We start from the raw sequence: 18,910 nt of genomic DNA on the forward strand, positions 1-18,910 counted from the left end.
CATCAGCAAGAACTGCAGCTTTGTCTGAGATCTGCGCCACACGGCTATGTCCTGTCAGAGGTTACTAAGTGACAGTAATGTGCTTGCGTGACAGTGCACATTCAGATGACATGTCAACATAGAGAAATAGCGATAAGCCCTACAAACTGTTTCAGGATCGTCCTCATGCATTCTGTTCTTATCCTTCCCTTCTGAAGCTCGACCAAATTTCTCCTTTTGTTAATGTTCTTGAGTCTAGAAATTAGGTTTCAAGCTTTGCACAGTGGAACCCTCCTGATCATTGACAGTGCATGATGAGCTGTGAAACAGGCCGGGCGTGTCCACCCTTATGTTCGACCGCCTGGGACGACCTGATGCTTTATGGCTGTGCTTGGAACCAGAGAGTATTTCACCGTTGAGCAAGTTTTAATCATGTTTAGGGAGCAGATCAATGATGCAAAGAGAAAAAATATTTTGAAAATCAGGTATATTGACCATGGCATAATGGTAATCCTTAATACCACCTGATTTTTACTTACCTTGAAATATACAAGTTAATTTCCATTCCCTGAGCACATCCCAACTAATGTGGAAAGAATGAAGCCAAATCCAGTCTGGTTGTCATGGTGGTGGTGTAATTACCCGTTTTAAACTGGCATCTATCAGGGCAAGAAGGGTTTTTAAAATGGAAAACTTTACTTCATAGTACCTGACTGTCCAAGCCAGACTTGCGGTGGCTCAGCGTCTAGCAATCGTCTGCCCCTGGCCGTACTCAGGACCAGATGTGTCTGTGTCCAGCTGGGCAGAGCTGTTCCTTAGGTCACATCTGTGCTGCAGGGCCACATGGTCTATCTTCATTGCTGCTCGGCTTCCTGGGTCTCCTGGCATGGCTCCTATCTTTTCCATCTTTACTTAAGACACGATCAATTACTATTTCTCGAGACGCAAAGATGCTTAAATACCATGATGGAGAAAACAGGGACACCTGGGTGGCTCAGCAGTTGAGTGCTTGCCTTTGGCCTAGGGCATAATCCTGGAGTCCCAGGATCCAGTCCAGCATCAGGCTCCCTGCAGAGAGCCTGCTTCTCTCTCTGCCTATGTCTCTGCCTCTCTTCTGTGTCTCTCATGAATAAATAAATACAATCTTAAAAAAAAAAAATGATGATGGAGAAAACAAGCAACTTCTCACATAAAATAAAGAAATTGGGGAGACAGCAAACCATTTCAAGCATCTTTATATGTGGATAAATTGTTAATAAACCCAGTGAACGATTATTTACATTGTTTTTAAAAGATTTTTATAATAGAAAATATTGAATGCACTGGGTGATCAAAATCTAACCAAATTCAATTCCTCAAATATTAATCATTTAGAAATATGGCATTTCTCATGGCCTGTCCCTCTATCCCCAAAAGATCTCCTTCCTACAGATAAATTTGAAATTCCATTTTAGGTGCGATCATAGAACATTTAGAAGTTAGGAAAGAAAATGTCTTAATTTTCTATGTCAATTCATGGATTATTTACTTAACACAGATTTACTGAAGGCCTCTGCTCTCTGTGAAGAGCAGCTCCACCTAACAGTCCCATGAGCCCAGGCTCGGATGGCACGGCGCAGTAGGATGGGCAATGGCCTGAATGACCAGGCTACCTGAACCTGGCCTAGGAGCCCCACCGCTGACCTGCCATGTGACTGCATCCTTCTGGGCTTCCACTTCCTCACCTACACATGGGAGGAACTGAAATTATTTTCTGTCTGAATGAATTCAATCAAGAGGTAAGTCAACAAGTTTAATAGGCTTTGATTGCTGCTGAAAATATAACTATTTCTCCACTTCTGTGTTCTATGATGAGAAACAAAATCATTTATGGAAAAAGCAGCTGCAGGCCTGCCCCTCCCATGGAATGGAAGAAGATGAAATGGCCACTGTATTTTATGGCTGGACTTGACTATTTCTCTCCAGCTGGAAGGGATCACAGTTCCATTTCTCAGAACACATCTGCTAACTAGAATAATCGACAGTGGACCAAAATCATTGTTGCCATCGTCAGCATTTGTACAGTAGGTTCACACAGTGGCTGGGCTGACCCTCCTACCCGGGGGACTCACGCTCTCACTGGCCTTATTTTGCCAGAGAGATCACTGGACAAGGAAAGCGACCTCCCCAAGGTTAGGCTGTCCTGCTCAACTTATCCTGACCCATACCTCCTGACCTCACATCTCATGCTGATTCTGGGATGGCACTCTGCACCTGATACACTGGTTCACATCTTAGGGGTTAAATACAATCCTGAAATGATGACAAGGCAAGACAAGACGTGTGCTCAGACAAGGCGCCGGTTCACCTGAGGAAAAACATGTCCTGTGCTTGGCAGCATGGGTCTTTCATTCACAGAAGCAGCCCAGCTCTTCTCCCGGGCCAGGCGAGTTTCTTAGGTCTTTGGTTCCTCAGTCATAAATCCCAGTGACTCCCTACCACCCCAGGAAGGGAGGACAGAGACAAGACTTCACTCCATTCCTGGCCATCAGTTAGTTTTGGGCCAAGAGTGCTGTGTCTTGACCACCCAGCACGCCTGTGTGGGCAGGATGGCAGTAAAAGGACACAGCTGTCGCAGCCAAGTGTGGGACGCGTGGCCTTGCGTGAATCAGGGCCCCTCTGGTGGGTCTCAGCACCCTCTCTAGAAAGACTAGGCCGGGCTGTTAAGAAGATTTAACATAAAGTATACCAAGTACCTAGCACAGTGCTGGCACATGCAGACGATGAGTGGTGGCTGTATCTATCAGCTGGATAAGGTTATTCAAAGTTGACTCAAACTCAAGCATTTTCTTAATGAGAAAATTCTAGTTTAATGAAGCATTGAATGGCATAAATGAAGACTAAACCAGTTACTGTTTGCAGGGACTTCTTTTTAAGTTGAGGAAGCATCAACATCTATGAACAAAATCAGGTAACACAAAGTATTTGAGGCAAGAGAAGTGACCTACTGCTTTTCCTTACTCCAATTAAAACTATTTGCTGTTACCCCCTGGGCAAGGGGTGGTGCACGGCACACTAGTGTTTGGTCTGTAAGGAAAACAACTGAATAAATATTCTGCAACAAAACCCCTGAAGAGGCTGTTTGGCTTCCCCTGCTGTTATCTTCCTGACGGAGGGTGAGGAGCAGCCATTGGTGACTAGTGATTTCTCCAGATTAAACAAATCCACAGTTCTACCTTCCAAACCCCCTGGTTTTAACCCCCTGGGCTCCAAGACTAAGAGGGAGTAGTTAGAAACTGAAACGGAGCGGGAGATCTTATTCTATACACGCAGGGATCCCAAGGAATCATAAATCACTTTAGATGAAACGGACAGAAGCTCATTTCCTGCAGAAGCACGTTATCTTTAAACGCTGTCTGGACAGAGTAACTCTGCCTAATGAAAAGGTTTAATATCCTAATACATTTTACCTGGAACGCTGTATGAACATGAGATACAAAAGGACATTTCAAGTAAATATCTGTTCTAAAATAAGTAGATATTAGTAGGATGGCTTTCATATTCTTAAATGCTTATTACTTGAGCACCTGCCACCCATGACAGACTCGAGGACCACACCGCAGAGTCCGAGTTACTGAAAGGCACGGCTGTGGGGGTGGCCGGAGTCCTGCCACCACAGGGTTCCTTCTCCGGACAGGGAGGAGGACAGCTCCTCCTGCTCCAGGAATGCCATGCCAGGGCTGCTCGATGCACACTAACTAGCCCAATGAGCCAAGTTTCCTGGTCCAGAGTAAAACTCATTCTAATGGAAACACTTTAAAATGTTTTTCTGAACTGTATGTAATAACTCAGTGATGAAGTACAACCAACCGATGGTTGCCAGGGCAATGGTTGGGGTTGGGTGAAACGGGAAAGGGGGGTCAACTATAAAATAACCGCCACGAGGAGTCACATATAGCATGGTGACTGCAGGGCAGATCTGAAATTTGCTGAGACTAAATCTTAAAAGTTCTTATCACAAGATAAAAAGGTTTTGTAGCTATGGTGACAGAGGTTAATTAGATTTCCTACATGTATGTATTGAGCATCTCTCAATACGTACAAATATCCAGTTATTGTGTTGTACATCTGAAACTAAAATGTTCTATGTCAATTACGCTTCAATTAAAAAAAGCTCTTTTATAAACAAATATAAGCAGCAGTTCTACCTTAGCCAGCTCGGCACGCATCTATTTCTACAGAGCCAATCCCCTTTCAGTGCTTCCAAGGGCCACCTGCATTTTTCTACTACTGTATCTAATCATGATTTAAAAGCCTAAATCATGACGTTCTGAGTACTCATGTGTGATTTTACCGTTTGGGGAAATAAAAGTGATTTAAAGGCCACCAAATCCAACAAAATCTGCCTTTATGATGTTCCACATGTTTAGAAGGAAGAATACCTGGCCATCTGTCCTTACTAGAAACTTCATCAAAGGTCAGGAAAAAATACCCAGCATTTGATTAACTGCATGCCAGGCTCCTATTCACTTAACTTGATTTCTCAGAAGCACCTTTTATAAAACAGGTATTTTAAAACTGAACCATGGATCAAGAGTTAAGCTCCTTATTCAAGATCAAACTGCTAAGGGGCAGAGATGGGTTCAAACCCAGCAAAGTGTAGCCTCTGTCCCGGTCTCTACTACAGCCATTTACAGACACTGTTAAATATGAAGAAATCCAGTACTAGCAACTGTGTCCTATTGCAAACTTCATTCCCGTAACTTAATTTTCATTATTAGTTCTAATTCAGATAGTAGAAACTGGCAGATGGAATTTTATATAAGCAAAGATTCTTTCATATTTAAAAAAAAGATTTTATTTATTTATTCATGGGAGACACAGAGAGAGGCAGGGAGATAGGCAGAGGGAGAAGCAGGCTCCCTGTGGGGAACCCAATGTGGGACTCGATCCCAGGATTCCGGGATCACGACCTGAGCCGACACTCAGGCAGACACTCAGCCACTGAGCCACCCAGGTGCCCCGCAAAGATTCTTTTAAGCCACTTTTATTGCCACTGGACTGTCAAGTATTTTAGTACCTTATTTACATATAAGAAACATTTTATTATTTGTCTAGGTAAACCTTAACATTCAAAAGTTTCTTAAATGGTTTTGAAGTTTTGCTAGAAAGTAAATGCCTATTTGTAGGAACTGATATGCAAAAAAATGGACATTTTAATGTATAATCAATGGCACTTTGTATTTCTCTACCAAATAGGTTTCTATAATGGAAATTTGCTGTACTGAGTAATTTCTGTCTGGCACAAATTAACAACCAGAAAACAACTTACGTGCTTTCTGGTCAGTCATGCCACATAGAGCTACAGGTGCCATGTGGTTACAGTGCTTCCTTGGGGCAGCTTCACAAGAGACTGCACAGCAGACTATGAGGAAACAAATCCTCTCCACCGTGTATCGCTTAGAAACGTGAATCGTATCATTGCTTGGAAATGAAGTTAGTCTAAATCAGAGGTCAGCAAATCTCTTGTGCACAGAGCCAGAAAATAAGTGATTTCAGCTTTGTGGGTCATTTGATCTCCGCTGCAAACTCTGCTGTCATACAAAAGCAGCCACAGACAATGCTTAAGTGAATAAGCATGGCTGTTTGCTAGTAGCACTTTATTTATGGACACTAAATTTAAATTTTATCATACTGTTCACATGTTATCAAACAGGACTCTTCTTTAGGTTTTTTTTTTTAAAAAAAAAACATTTAACAGGAAGGGCACCTGGGTGGTTTAGTCGGTTGAGTGTCCAACTCTTTGATTTCAGCTCAGGTCATGATCTCAGGGTCATGAGATCCAACCCTGTGTGGGGCTCCATGTGGGGCTCTGTGCAGGGCATGGAGTCTGCTTAAGATTCTCTTTCCCCTCTTCCGCCACCCCTCCCCTGCTTGCTCGCTTGCTCTTTCTCAAAAAAACAAAAACAAACACCATTCGACAATGTAAAGCTCCTTCTTGGCTCACAGGCCCTACAAAACCAGGTGGTGGGCTAGATTTGGCTTGTGGACAATAACTTCCTGACCCCTGGTTTAAATATACATTTGTTTTGACATTTATTTGCTGGCAATTAAGTAAGTTCTACTTCACTATTAAGAAGAGTTAGAAAATTTGCCTTAAGGCTTTGTCTAAACTGCTGGTATATGTATTTTTAGAGCAAAAATTTAAAAATTACTTACAACCAAATATATGGCTAGAGGAGCAAACAGTTCAAGTTTCACTTATTCCTTGACCTCACACCTGTACAGCTCTCGTGCACACAGCAGGAAACACACCTTGGTTCTATCTACAGAGGCATCTGATTACAATGCTTCACTTGGAAATGTACCTTTATACACCCTGTAGCAATGAAACATGACCACACTGGGATGTGTGATAGCAAAAGCGTGATCTGAAGTTCCATGACTAGAGCATTTCCGTGTGATTTAATAAAAACTGTCTCCAATCATTTAAAAATGGCCCTGGGTGGGTGGGTAGGGCCATTTGGGGAACAGGCCAGTAATATGTTTGTCACGTAAAATTTAACCCTTTACCTTTCTAAAAAATAATCAATAACCTTTTATATTGGATTATTATATGGATAGGTTATTATAGCAAGAAATAAATTTGCCGTGGGCTATAATTTTTGGCAATTTGACTAATTTTTTAAAAATGTGCTCACAAAGCAGTAACATTACTTTCATTAAAATAATGCTAATGACGTTAAAGGAAATCTCTTTCCACATAAACAAATTAGGTTGCTTCTAAGTCACCCCCACCCCAGCAAAACAAAACAAAACAAAAAACAGTCTGAGACTCACTTGAGTGTTTAATTCAAACCTATATTTGTAGTTTCTAAAATGTTGATCCACAGACCACTTTCTTGTTACATGTGTGTACCAATGAAAACAAAAGGCAGAGAATCACTGCCATCCCTGCAAAAGAAATGGCTCCTTTTCTAACATTCTTTAAAAATATACAATGTACGGTCCTTGCACCTCAGCACAGGTGGTGACGTAATAAATACAGTGGCTCGCTTGTTCTCCTCACTGTTCCTCGAGGTCCGCCAACTACCTGTTATAAGCCCGCTCCTTTTTGGATTTCTCCAGGGCTTTGTCCATGGTCTTCTCATTCTCCCCTCTACATTTGGGACAGTACCACTTGCCCTTTGGTTTGTGATTCAGCCCCACACAGGAGAAATGGAACCACTCAATGGGGCACTCATCATTGTCACAGCCGATCATTTCTCCATAGGAGACCTGATTGCACAGACAGTATGTTGGCTCATTTGGGTCGATGGGAAGGTCTGCGGGAGACGCTTCCCGCTCGGCTTTGGCCTTGGAGCGTTTCTTCTTCTTGGAGGCTTTTGCTTTCTTCTCCTTAGGCGTTCCTGAGGTGATATCATCATGGTCGTGATTATTAGCCGCGTTCTCTCGATTCTCATTGTTGCGCTGTCGCCGGGACCTCTTGTTGTTGCTCTTCTCTGCCTGTGTGATTGTCTCACTCTTGGACTTATCCTGGCCAGCTTTGCCGCTGTGGCCAGTGGTGTCATTGACCTCCTGATGTGCCTCAAAGAGCTCCACATGACTATCTACCTGCCTGGTCCGGTTCTCCACCAGCTCTACCATCTGACTCACGATCTGGATCTTCTCATCACCCAGTTCCTGGCTCCGAATCAGGGCCCTCTGAATGCAATGCAACACTCTCCTCTTCTGGACACTGTCTGTCTCACGTTTAAATTTCTCATAATACTCATCCAGTTCCTTCAGGATTTCTGCAAAGGAAAAATAAGCATTATGTGTCCATTTTTATAAACACTCCTGAGCCTTTTATTTAAAGTTTAGTTTCTATAGAAAACTAATTGCAAGGGGCAGAAATAATCAATGCTCAAGATTTCCTAGTATGAAAATCCTAGAAGCTGCAGGTCTTTCGAATAGACTTCCCCCTCTACTACTGAAAAGAAAAAAAAAAAAAAAAAAAAAACTGGATCTAAAAGCAAATGCCAGCACAGTTCCCATTTAGCAAAATGCCACTCAAAGCTCCTCAACAGACTCTGTGCATTCAGAAGCATGGGTAACATTACTCTTGGGATTGGCAACTAAGGGGAAAGTTTAAATTCAGGTGAAGTGCCAGTGCTCCAGCTTTTATTTTCTATAAAATTAAATGATATCCTATATTTCCAGTTTTATTCAAATATTCGTCTAACTTAAAGGCCTTTATTTCCTTTAATGCACCACTGTGTTGAATACCCTATGAAGTCAGAGAATGTATATAAATGTTACCTAGTGACCCAGAGCCTCAGTTTAGTCATGTCACTGTCATCCTACCATGTTATTCTTCTGTATTACTGAAAACAAGAATGGTCACAATAAACCAGACAATCTAGCTTTGCCTTAAAACAAAGGTGTCAGATTTTATTTTTGCATTTACTTCCTAAAACAGTACACATTCACATCTGTAAAAATAAACAGATTTGAAACATTATCAAAATCAAAACACCCTCAGTATTAAATTTAAACCTTATACGGGGGCACCTGGCTGGCTCAATCAGTAGACATGTGACTCTTAGATAGGTTCTTTATTTATTTATTTAATTATTTAACTAATTTATGAGAGACAGGGGGGGTGGGGGGTGGGGCAGAGACACAGGCAGAGGGAGAAGCAGGCTCCCTACAAGGAGCCTCATGCAGGACTCAATCAAGGACCCCAGGATCATACCCTGAGCTGAAGGCAGACGGTCAACTGCTGAGCCACCCAGGTGTCCCTAGACATGTGACTCTTGATCTTGGGGTTGTGAGTTTAATCCTCACGCTGGGTGTAAAGAGGACTTAAAAAGTAAAATCTTAAAACAAAGAAGTGCATATGACTTTGGAAAGTGTAATTAGGCAATTTCTCAAGATATAAAAGTTGTTAACCTTGACTGAAATATGGAAAATAACTATTCTTGCCAAAAACGTATTTAAATACAAACAGAAATTCCCAGAGTCATTTCCCCCAAATAGTAACAAATCTAAGTAGTATCAGGGATGAGTGGCTGGCTTAGTCGGAAGACCATGCAACTCTTGATCTTGGGATTCTGAGTTCAAGCCGCATGTTGGGTACAGAGATTACTAAAAAACAAAAGTATCAGATTTTTCTCCTGAAACCCTCTGCAGTATCTTAAAATAAGGCAATTCTACTCTCCAAGTAGGAAGGGTTGGGCGGAGGGCAGCATGTACAATAGGTAACCCTCATCCCTTCTAGATCTTATCTTTAAACAGGTATAAGGTATAAACCATAAACCTAACACTGGGATAAGCACAAGAACTTAGACCAACACTGAAGCTTGCATAAATGTAAACAGTATTTTCCAGGCTCTAAAAGGCGCTCTGAAGATCCTTCTAGAACAATGTAGACCATCTGCCCCCAGGAAGGAGGGATGCCACAGTCTCACAGAGTCTGAGAGCAATTAATTCTGGAAATAAATAGGCTCAAGTTATCTAAGTACCATTTCATAAATGTTAATTTAAGTTGATTGCACATTACAAAGCCGCAATTTAGTTTAATTGGTAACCCGATTTCTAAAGACAACGTTAGCCTCTCATTGAAAAGACAACAATGTTATCACATCACTCCTATGGAATCCAACAACATAGAGCTGCTTTCACCTCACCAGGCTTCCAGCCATGTGAAGCCTCACCTGGGGAAAGAAGCACAAATCACATGACAAAATCACCGGGAAACCTTGCTGTTTCCCCGCACAGTGGCATCTATTTCTTAGACTCCCCAGAACAAGTACCCTATCTGTCTGCAGCAGCGCGGGGGCGATAGGGGCGGCACCCGACCACCGAGGCCCACCGGCTCGGCCCGGGGCTGACCTGGCCTCTGGACCGCTGCACCCCAGTCGGATCTGGGCAACCATTAGAAACGTGTTACCTTCACGGAAAGGCTGCGCCGAGCCTCCTCAGGAAGCGCCTTCCGCGGTGGGGCGCGCAGCGTAAAATGCTTGAAACATGGTGCAAGATCACTGCGAAGTCCGTACCCAAGCCCGCCCTCAGACACCCGGTGAAAGGGATGAGGTATTTGTGACCCACCTGTTGGCCGCGGTGGACCTAGACGCCGGTCCCTCAATCGGACGGCCGCCGTTCCGCAGCACAGGCAGGCCGCTGGCCAGCAGCCCCCCTGCAGGCGCCGCGGGGACCGGGTGCCCCCCAAGCAGCAGCAGCAGCAGCACAGAACTCGGGGGTGCAGGGGCCGAAACACCCCCGACAGCTTTCCCGAGCGCGCTCAGGCACGGCGCCTGACACCGCGAACCCTCCCATCCTCGCCCCCGACTCCGGGTCCTCGGGGTCCTCGCCCTGGCCCGCCCCCCCCACCCCCGGGGGACACTCACGCTCCCCCCGCTCCGCAGGGCTGCCCCCGGCCCTCGGCGGGCCCTGGGCGGGACGCCTGGGTTAGGCTCCCGCCAGCCTCGCCCCGGCCCCCGGGGGCCGCCATTGCTCCGCGGCCGGAAGTGGCCGGGATCGGGCCCCGGAGGGACAAGGGCGGGGCCGGGCCCCCAGCCAATGGGGAGGCGGCCAGCGGGCGACGCGCCCCGCCCCCAGAGCCACCGTCTGCGGGGATGGCCGGGCCGCAGGGCGGAGGCCAAGCGGGGCGCCAATCAGAGCACAGGAGCGCCGAAGCGGCCCGCCCCGCCGGCGCCCAGGGCCAATCGGAGGCCGGAGGCCGGGCGACCCGAAGACATTCAAATCAAGGGGCCCCCCTCCCGCTCCCCGCCCCCCGGAGAAAAAAGAAGGCAGCGGAAACGGAGACCCGTGCCAGTCACTGCGCACTGCCCACCCTCATCCGGGCGGCGACCAGTAGCTGCGCGGCGGACTGATAAGGACATTCCATGGGGGACAGCGGGGCCAATCGCGAGGCAGCCAGAGCGGGACGTTCTCAGTATGCTAATGAGGCCCCTATAAAGGCGGCTGCGAAGCCGAGCCCCGGGGAGAGCGCGCAGGGCGCCGTCCCCGCGGGCTCCGTGCGCTCGGGCCGCGGCAGCCCCCACCTCCCCCCGCGCTTCCGTTTCCCTGCTGCGCAGCCCTGTAAACAGGAGTAAACTCCGGGGGACGGTCGGCGTCCCGCACACGGCCCCCAGCGCCCAGCCTGACACCGCAGGAAAGTTTCCCCAACAGCCAGCAATTCCCAGCGGACGCCAGCCCTCCGCCTGTCCCCGGAACTCGGGGCAGCCGCGCCGCAGAGAACGACCCACAGGTCCTCTGTCCTGCCATGTTCCGCGGCCAGCCAGCCGAGCAGCTCTGCCCGCGCCCCCCGGGCCCCGCGGAGGGGCGACTGCCCGACTCGCCGTCCCTCCCTCCTACCCTTCCCTCCGCGCGCATGGAATAAAGCCCTGGCCCTCCGCGACCTGCCCCCGGCCGCGCCGCCCCGCGCACCCCGGCCCTAGTGGGGTCCGGCTCCACGGGAGGCCGGGGGGCGGCGGGGGCGGCCGACCCCGGACTTTACATAACACTCGGATCGGGGATGGCGAGGAGGGCCGGGACCCGCCGCCCGCAGCGCCCTCCCCGCAGCCCTGCGCGCAGCCCCGGCGCTGCGCCCCCCAGCCCCGGCGGCCGCGGCACCTCCCTCCCCCGGCGCCCCAGCCTGCTCCCCCCAGCCCCCTCCTCCGCAGCACCCCGCCTCGTCACTTCACTACAAAGAGCGCTTTGCTCGCGCAGCCTGGCATGGAGACCGCCCGTTCCTCCTTCCTCCTCCGTGTCCGGGCTCCGCGCACAAGGACCTTGACGGACCCGAGGCGCCCCAGACCTTTTGTTCCCGGCCGGCCGGGTTCCTCCGGGCGGGGGACAGGACGGCCCGGGGCCCCGCGGCGCCCGCGGCCGGCGGGGATGGAGCGGCCGCCCCCGCCCATCCATCCCGCCGTACCTTGGTATTTGGCGTCGATCTCCCGCATCAGGGAGACGTTTCTCTGCAGGTCGAAAGGCAGAGACTCGATGGAGTCCAGGTAGTCCTCCACATAGTTCACCAGGTGGATCTGCTCCCCGTTGGCAGGGCTCAACATGGTTCACCGAGGTCCCCGGCGACTCGGCGCGGCTTTCCGCTTCCTCCAGCCCCCGCCCCCTCGGAGCCCAGCGCTGCAAAATGCAAAGCTCCCGCCCGCCGGCGCCCCCCCTCCGGCCGGCCCCGCGCCGCTACATCTGCGAGCCGCGCCGCCTGGGCCCGGGGACCCGGCGCCTGGCGGGCCGGGCCGGCGGTCGGCGGCCTGGGGCGCGGGGCGGGCGCGGGCGGCGCGTGCGGGCGCGCACCCCGGCGCAGGGGCCGGGGCCGGGGCCGAGCGAGCGCGGGAAGGGGCGCGCGCCGCCCGCCGCGCCGCACTTGTCCAACGTGGAGAACCCAAATACCAGTTTCAAACACTTGGGAAACATTCGGCCCCCCGCACCGCGCATGCGCCCCGCCCCCCCCCCCGCGCCCCCCGCCCCCCGCCCCGCGGGCCCGCCGGCCCCGCCCCCGCCGCATCACGCCCCTCTCCGACCCGGCGGAGCGGGGGTGTGGCTTTGTCTGTCACTCGGGCTGGGGCGGGGGTCCCGGGAGGGGGCGGCGGGCGAGGCGCAAACTTTACTAAGAGTTTCGCACTAGGAGGCAGAGCCTGCCGGGCGGCAGTGCAGGACGGCCGGGGAGCGCGGGGGCAGCCGGCCGCGCCGGAGACCCGGTGGGATCCGACCCGCCGCGCGGTGCGGCCGCCAGCGAGGGGCCCCCGCGCCCCCACTCACCCGGGGGACACCTCCCTCCCCACACCCAACCCCTCACTCTCCGGCGCCCAGCCGCCCCGCCGCCCCGCGGGGCATAAGTAAGGCCCGAAGCGGACTGGCAAGGCCGAGGCCCAATCCCCTGGTCGCCCCCACCTCGGCGCGCCAATCAAGGCGGAGGGGGCGGGGCGAGCGCGGATAACTCCTCCCGGGCTCCTACTAGGAGAAACCCGCGTCCCGGGGGGGCGGGGAGAGAGGCCGGGCCGCGCAGGGCGGAAGTGGGGGCGCATGCGCACTTGCACGCCGGGGCGGCCACAGGCCCGGAGGCGGAGACCTACCGTCGGGCCGCGGACCACCACTCCCAGCAACCTCGGCGCTCCCGCGCCTGCGCGGTCCTCGCCGCCTTCCCTTTGTGTTGCCGGCCGGAGCCCAGTGCTGAGCCGCTTTGGAGACAAAGGGGCCCCAGAGGGGAGCTGCTTTCCGGACCGGGCGCCCACAAAGGGCGGGTGACCCCCTCCCGACTGTGCCCCGGGATCATTCGAAAGCCCCCCCGCCTCCCAGAGCGGGGCGGGGCGGAGCGGGGCGGGCGTCCGGTCCCGGGGGTCCGGGCCCCCCTCCCCTCCCCTCCCCTCCCCTTCCCCCCCCTCCCCCATGTCCTGTCTCCCCGCCCTGAGCTCCCGCACTCCGGCTTCCTGAGGGGCCCGACGCAGACACTCCCGTTGCCTAGGCGACGGGCCCGCGCGCAGCCCGCCGCTTCCGGCAGAGGCCCCGCCCCGTGGGCGTGGCCGCGCTCCGCCTTTGTCCGGCGGGCCCGGCCTCGGGGCGGCCTCGGGGCGGGGGCGGGGGCGGGGACGGGCTGTGGGGGTTGGGGGGCTGGAGGGACCGGGGCGGGGGCGCCGGGCCGCAGCGTCCCCCCCCCTCCCCGGGAGCGGCTGTCGGCTCCGACCGCCGGGTCACGGCGCCGTGTGTTAGGGGCGCCTCTCCGGACTTGGGGCTCCAGCCCCACCGCGGGGGTATGTATAGAGGATTTAAGTGTTTTTAAGTAAAAGAGCACGTGAAGTGCGGCGTGTCAGCCAGCCCAGGGCGCGTAAACCCTCGGGGGCGGCGGTGCGCATCCCCGCGAACCGCGCCGAGACGCCGGCAGATGTCGGTACCGAGCTGGAGGCTCGGCCGCTGCGGAGATGACGACCACCAACGTGAACGCTGGGAAGGGCGGAGATTGGAGCTTCACTCTCTCTCTCTCTCTCTCTCTCTTTTTTTTTTTTTTTTTTTTTTAAGATTTTATTTATTTATTCCAGAGACACCGAGAGAGGGGCAGAGACCCAGGCAGCGGGAGAAGCAGGCTCGGTGCAGGGAGCCCGAGGCGGGACTCCGTCCCAGCACCCCGGGGCCTCGATCTGAGCCTGGAGCTTCACTCGCAGACCCTTTCCTCCCGTCCCTTGATACTGGGGAGAAGGGTCGTTCTACTTGCGGGTGCACACTCCTTCCAGCCTCGGCCCCGGTGAAAGCAAATGATGAACGAAGCTTCCTTTTATACCGCGAGCTGCATTGGCCGCTAGTCCGCCGGGGACTGGGGGGCTGTGACGTGTGGCAGCAGAGGCCTTGTGCGGAACACAAGACGAGGATGCGAAGTTGAGTAAGAGGAGGATTCCCTTTCCCCCGAGACGCTATGCTGAAAAGTGCCATAGCAAGAAAGAGGTTCTTTCTCAAATCTCGCAGGGATTGGCTCTAGGATGAGTACGGTTTGTCTGAAGTTAGGCGCAAAAGTCAGAAATGACTTACCCCTTCCAGCGATAACCAAGCCAGTTTGAACTAGGTTATCTTTTTAAAAAAAAAAAAAATCACGATGTTATCAGGATGAATCCTTTCGTGGACTCCGCAGAAACAGAGACAAGAGGTTATCTTCATCATACCGGCAAGAACTGTTTCACGAGTGCCCACCGGGTGCTCACTGCTGTTCGCAAACTAAGGATACAGCAGTGAATAAGGAGCTTGCATTTGTGAGCTAAACAGCCAGAAAAATGTTTTCTTTATTGGCTTTACGAAGTCTTTAAAATATATACAATGACTTCACAGTTTTCTAAACAAGGTTAGAAGGCTCCGAGCTAAAACATCTATGAGCTAAAACGTAACTATGACCCTGTGTTTTAAATATACGACTCAGGAAAATTCTTTATTTTTGAAGATATACTGAATTACTTTGGTTGTTTCAGCTCTTTGGAGTGTGTTGCAAAAAGGGATACTGATTTTTTTTTGTTTTTTGTTTTTTTTTTTGTTTTTAGAATTATATTTCTAGTTTAACTGGTGATGCTCCAACCCATGGGAGTAAAAAGGAAGAAGTGAACATGAAATTTTTTGTGTTTCGAGGTGCTTAAAAAATAAATGCTGGGATCCCTGGGTGGCGCAGCGGTTTGGCGCCTGCCTTTGGCCCAGGGCGCCATCCTGGAGACCCGGGATTGAATCCCACATCGGGCTCCCGGTGCATGGAGCCTGCTTCTCCCTCTGCCTGTGTCTCTGCCTCTCTCTCTCTCTGTGACTGTCATAAATAAATAAAAAATTTAAAAAAAATTTAAAAAAAATAAAAAAAATAAATGCTAACACATTTCTCTCAAACCTGAAATACCTTCAAAAGTATACTTATCAGTAGTTTACTACCTTATCTACTCTACTTTGGATTTGCAAGATTTGGCCTTGAAAGAAAGTATATTACTGAAAAACTATGTTTTTGTCATTAAGGACTAGGAAACGGCATTCAAGATACTTTGGAAGCATTACTTTTAATACACTTATTTGTTCTGGCCTCAATTGGGGAGGAGTCACTTCAAATTAACAGGATTCTCTTCTTGGGAGTATATTTGCTAATAAATCTTCCCAGTCATTTTTACTTAATATTCAATCTGCAAAAGGAATATTTTAAATCACCAGTGAAATAGAGGATATGTTTATCATTGTTTTGATGATTTCCAAAAGACTTAAGTGAAGGTAGAATTGCTGCCCGTAAGGGCAGAACACCTTACATGACTGGTTTTCTGAAGACAGAAGATGCCATTGTTAATTTAAAAGTCATGAATTTTCTATTCCAACATGCCAGTTGCCCAGATTTATCTGAAGGATTTGGTCTTCAGTGTTACTAAATCTGTTTTCAAAACTTCTAGCCTGTCCCTTGAATTCTGTGTGTTGACACAGATTGCCTTTTGTTCATTTTCTTATTTTACTAGCACATCTAGTATGTGGACCAGACCTTTCTCTATCAGATATTTCACTGCCCAAATTTCCTCCCACATGCACAACAGGTGGATTTCATCACAGATTAATTTTATTTTATTTATTTTTAATTTTTTTATTTATTTATGATAGTCATACACACACACACACAGAGGCAGAGACACAGGCAGAGGGAGAAGCAGGCTCCATGCACCGGGAGCCCGACATGGGATTCGATCCCGGGTCTCCAGGATCGTGCCCTGGGCCAAAGGCAGGCGCTAAACCGCTGCACCACCCAGGGATCCCTCACAGATTAATTTTAATTCAGCAGCTCTTTTCTGAATGTAGTGCTGGGAACAGTGAGAGTTCAAAAGAATTTACAGTCTGAAGTACTCAGGGAGAGAAATATACATATTGTACTAGACACAAGAGACACAAAATAACCAAGATAAGGATGCTGGCAGTGAGGGAGGGATACTAGTCAGGGAGCCTGTGCTTAGAACTGGAGAGGTCTCCTAATTCTGAGCAATAGGTTCTAACATTTTAGCTTTATGCATTAGAACATAGTTTACATTAGACTAAAATTTAGCTTGAAATAGAATTGCAGAATTGGACTCCAGGGATCTTGAAGAAGAAGAAAAAAAAAAAAAAAACACCACCACCTTATGTGTTCTAGGAACACACTGGTTCATTTGCCTTTCAGTAGAACGATCAAAACAAACCAAAAAAAGAACTGAGGAACTCTGTGAGGTTTTGAGGAATGCAACAATAAAAGGGCTTTATTTTCTTTCTCTTTCCTTCTTTTTTCTTTCTCTTTTTTTCTTTCTTTCTCTTTTTTGAGACACTGTTTTGCAAGATATCAGTAGGGCCAATTTAGTCAAGATAATTTGAAAGGAACTTCAAGTAAATCTCCCTTTAAAAAGTCCCACTGAAACCGCAATTCAGATTGTTTTTGTTCTCAAGAGAGAAGATATAGAATGTTTAACCCTAATGAATTACAAGTAGACACTTCCTACTACACCTACCTGATGGATGGGATGGTTGCTTTGCTTTGGTATTGCATCCGGAGACAGTGCCATCTTGGGATGCAAGTGAGCTTTGTGCTGTTACGTGGAGATGTGCTGTGTGCGTGCATAGGAGTGCAGACGTACGGTGTTTCTGTTGGGGTGCAAACATGGTATATCAGTGGCACATATGCTGTTTGAGCATTGGGGTGCACCGTGCTGTGTTAGAGTGCAAGCGTGCCATGTTGGGGCGCAGATGTGCTTGCTGTGTTGGGGTACTGGAGTGCAGATGTGCTGTGTCGGGGTGCAAGCGTGCTGTGCTGGGGTGCATATGTGCTGTAAGGTGCAAGCGTGCTGTGCTGGGGTGCAAGCGTGTTGTACTCGGGTGCAGACGTGCAGTGTTGGGGAGCATACTGCTGTGTGGGGGTGCAGACGTGCTATGTAGTGTGCAAGCGTGCTGTGCTGGGGTGCAGACGTGCTTCCGGAGCAGGCGAGGAGCCGGAGGCAGGTGCCCACGCCGTGAACTCTGGCTGGCAGCGGCCTCCCGCGCCCCGGCCCCGACTCCGACTCGCCGGCGTCAGCACAAACACCGCGCACGGCAGGATCGGAGGAGCAGAAGGGCCCCCTCGTCCTCGGCCTGGGACGCCCGCTCTTCCCCGCCCCGAGCGCCACGGCGAGGCCACGGCGAGCCCCCGGCGGGCCAGAGGGAGGCGCTGCCGCCGCTCCCGACCTCCTCTTGCGGGGATCGGCTGGGCGGGGGCAGGTCCTCTTCCGCAGTGGGCGGGCGCGGCCGAGTCCCTTCCGGGGTGGGCGTGGCGTGGCGAGATCCTCTTCCGGGCCGGGCGGGGCCCGGGAGTCCGTCCTCCTGGGTTGGGCAGGTCCTTTCCGGGAGGCCGTTTCCGGGGTGGGCGGGGCCTGGGAGCCGGCTTCCGGGTGGGCGTGGCCAGCGCGCGCTCCGCCCCGCCCCGCGCAGGCGTGGCGAGGCCCCGAGAGGCAGGCGGGCGGGCGGGCCATGCTGCCGACGCGCCGGCCGGGTGCGGGCCCCCGGCTGCTGGGGGTCGCGCTGGGCCTGGGGGCCCCGCGGGGCCGGGCGCGGGCGGTGTCGGGGGCGCGCGGGCAGGCCTGGCTGCAGCCAGAGGGCCACGACACGGGCGTCAGGGTGTACAACAGCCTCACCCGGAGGAAGGACCCCTTGATTGTGGGCCGCGCGGACGCCGCCTCCTGGTAGCCGCCGGGCCTGGGGCGGCGGAGGACCGAGCGGGGGGGGGGGCACTTCGTAAGTCCACGGTCCGTGGGAGCACCGTCGGGCATCCGGGGGCAGCCCCGCCGAGCGGCCGCTTAGCGTGGGCCAAGGGCCGGGCGAGCTGAGTGAGCTTCCTCGCGAGCGCGCTCCACCTGGTGGGTCTCCCTCTGTTCCCAGGTACAGCTGCGGACCGACCGTCTATGACCACGCGCACCTTGGCCACGCCTGGTGAGTGCGCCCCTGGGGCTTCGGCGCTCCCGGGGCCGTTTGTTCTGGGCGGAGCCTTTCGCGGACAGGCCCTGTCTGCCGGGCGTCCGCCCAGGATACCGAGTCGCTGCGGTCCGGAGATTGCGGGAAGCGCACCTGTTGTCTCGCGTGGTTCTCCTGGTGAAGTCTAAGCCCCTGGGCCCGTCTCACGGGGCATCAGTGCGGCGCGGTGCTGACAACCTGCCTGGGAATTAGCTGCCTCCTGGTGGATCTAGTGAGATGCCCCAGCTCCCTGGGGCCGCAGTCAGCCGAGAGAAGCTGTTTCTGGCCTCTGTGTTTTATCTCTCCTTTCCAAATTTGGACAGCCCATTTTGTTATTTGCTACCTTGAGTCCTGGTTTCGTCATCTTTGAGACGAGGCTGAAAATGGTATCCATCTGTTGGGACCTTCACAGTTTGATGAAACAACACCCCTAAAGTATGGCTTACACAGCCCCTGCTGTGGACTGCGGGGCGGGGGGCGGGGGGTGGGGGGCAAGCAGCTGTCGGGGATC

At 51.7% G+C, this 18,910-nt stretch overlaps 2 protein-coding genes and 1 long non-coding RNA gene across 7 annotated transcripts in view; 1 reads left to right on the forward strand and 2 right to left on the reverse strand.

Annotated features, from left to right (window-relative positions):
• Window positions 1–6,788: 6,788 nt before the first annotated feature.
• ING1 (inhibitor of growth family member 1) lies at window positions 6,789–12,118 on the reverse strand. Its single transcript, XM_077854943.1, has 2 exons — window positions 11,879–12,118; window positions 6,789–7,751 (listed from the first exon to the last, which is right to left on the reverse strand). Exons 1-2 carry the CDS (start codon window positions 12,012–12,014, stop codon window positions 7,048–7,050), a joined length of 840 nt encoding a protein of 279 aa, XP_077711069.1. The 5' UTR covers window positions 12,015–12,118; the 3' UTR covers window positions 6,789–7,047.
• Window positions 12,119–13,618: 1,500 nt separating this feature from the next.
• CARS2 (cysteinyl-tRNA synthetase 2, mitochondrial) overlaps window positions 13,619–18,910 on the forward strand; it is a 73,470-nt gene continuing 68,178 nt past the window's right edge. For 3 of the 5 annotated variants that reach the window (XR_013355448.1, XM_077854948.1, XM_077854947.1), the window contains exons 1-2: window positions 18,048–18,131; window positions 18,328–18,378. The gene's annotated coding sequence lies outside the window, so the exon portion shown is untranslated. Of the gene's footprint in view, window positions 13,713–18,047; window positions 18,132–18,327; window positions 18,379–18,433; window positions 18,835–18,910 lie in introns of those variants that run through there. The other 2 variants (XM_077854945.1, XM_077854946.1) reach the window with 2 other exon arrangements.
• LOC144287703 (uncharacterized) lies at window positions 13,653–17,626 on the reverse strand. Its single transcript, XR_013355449.1, has 2 exons — window positions 16,929–17,626; window positions 13,653–14,520 (listed from the first exon to the last, which is right to left on the reverse strand). It is a non-coding gene; the product is annotated as an uncharacterized LOC144287703 (long non-coding RNA).

The sequence above is a fragment of the Canis aureus genome, chromosome 17 (genome assembly GCF_053574225.1).
Source record: "Canis aureus isolate CA01 chromosome 17, VMU_Caureus_v.1.0, whole genome shotgun sequence".
Taxonomy (NCBI): Eukaryota; Metazoa; Chordata; class Mammalia; order Carnivora; family Canidae; genus Canis; species Canis aureus.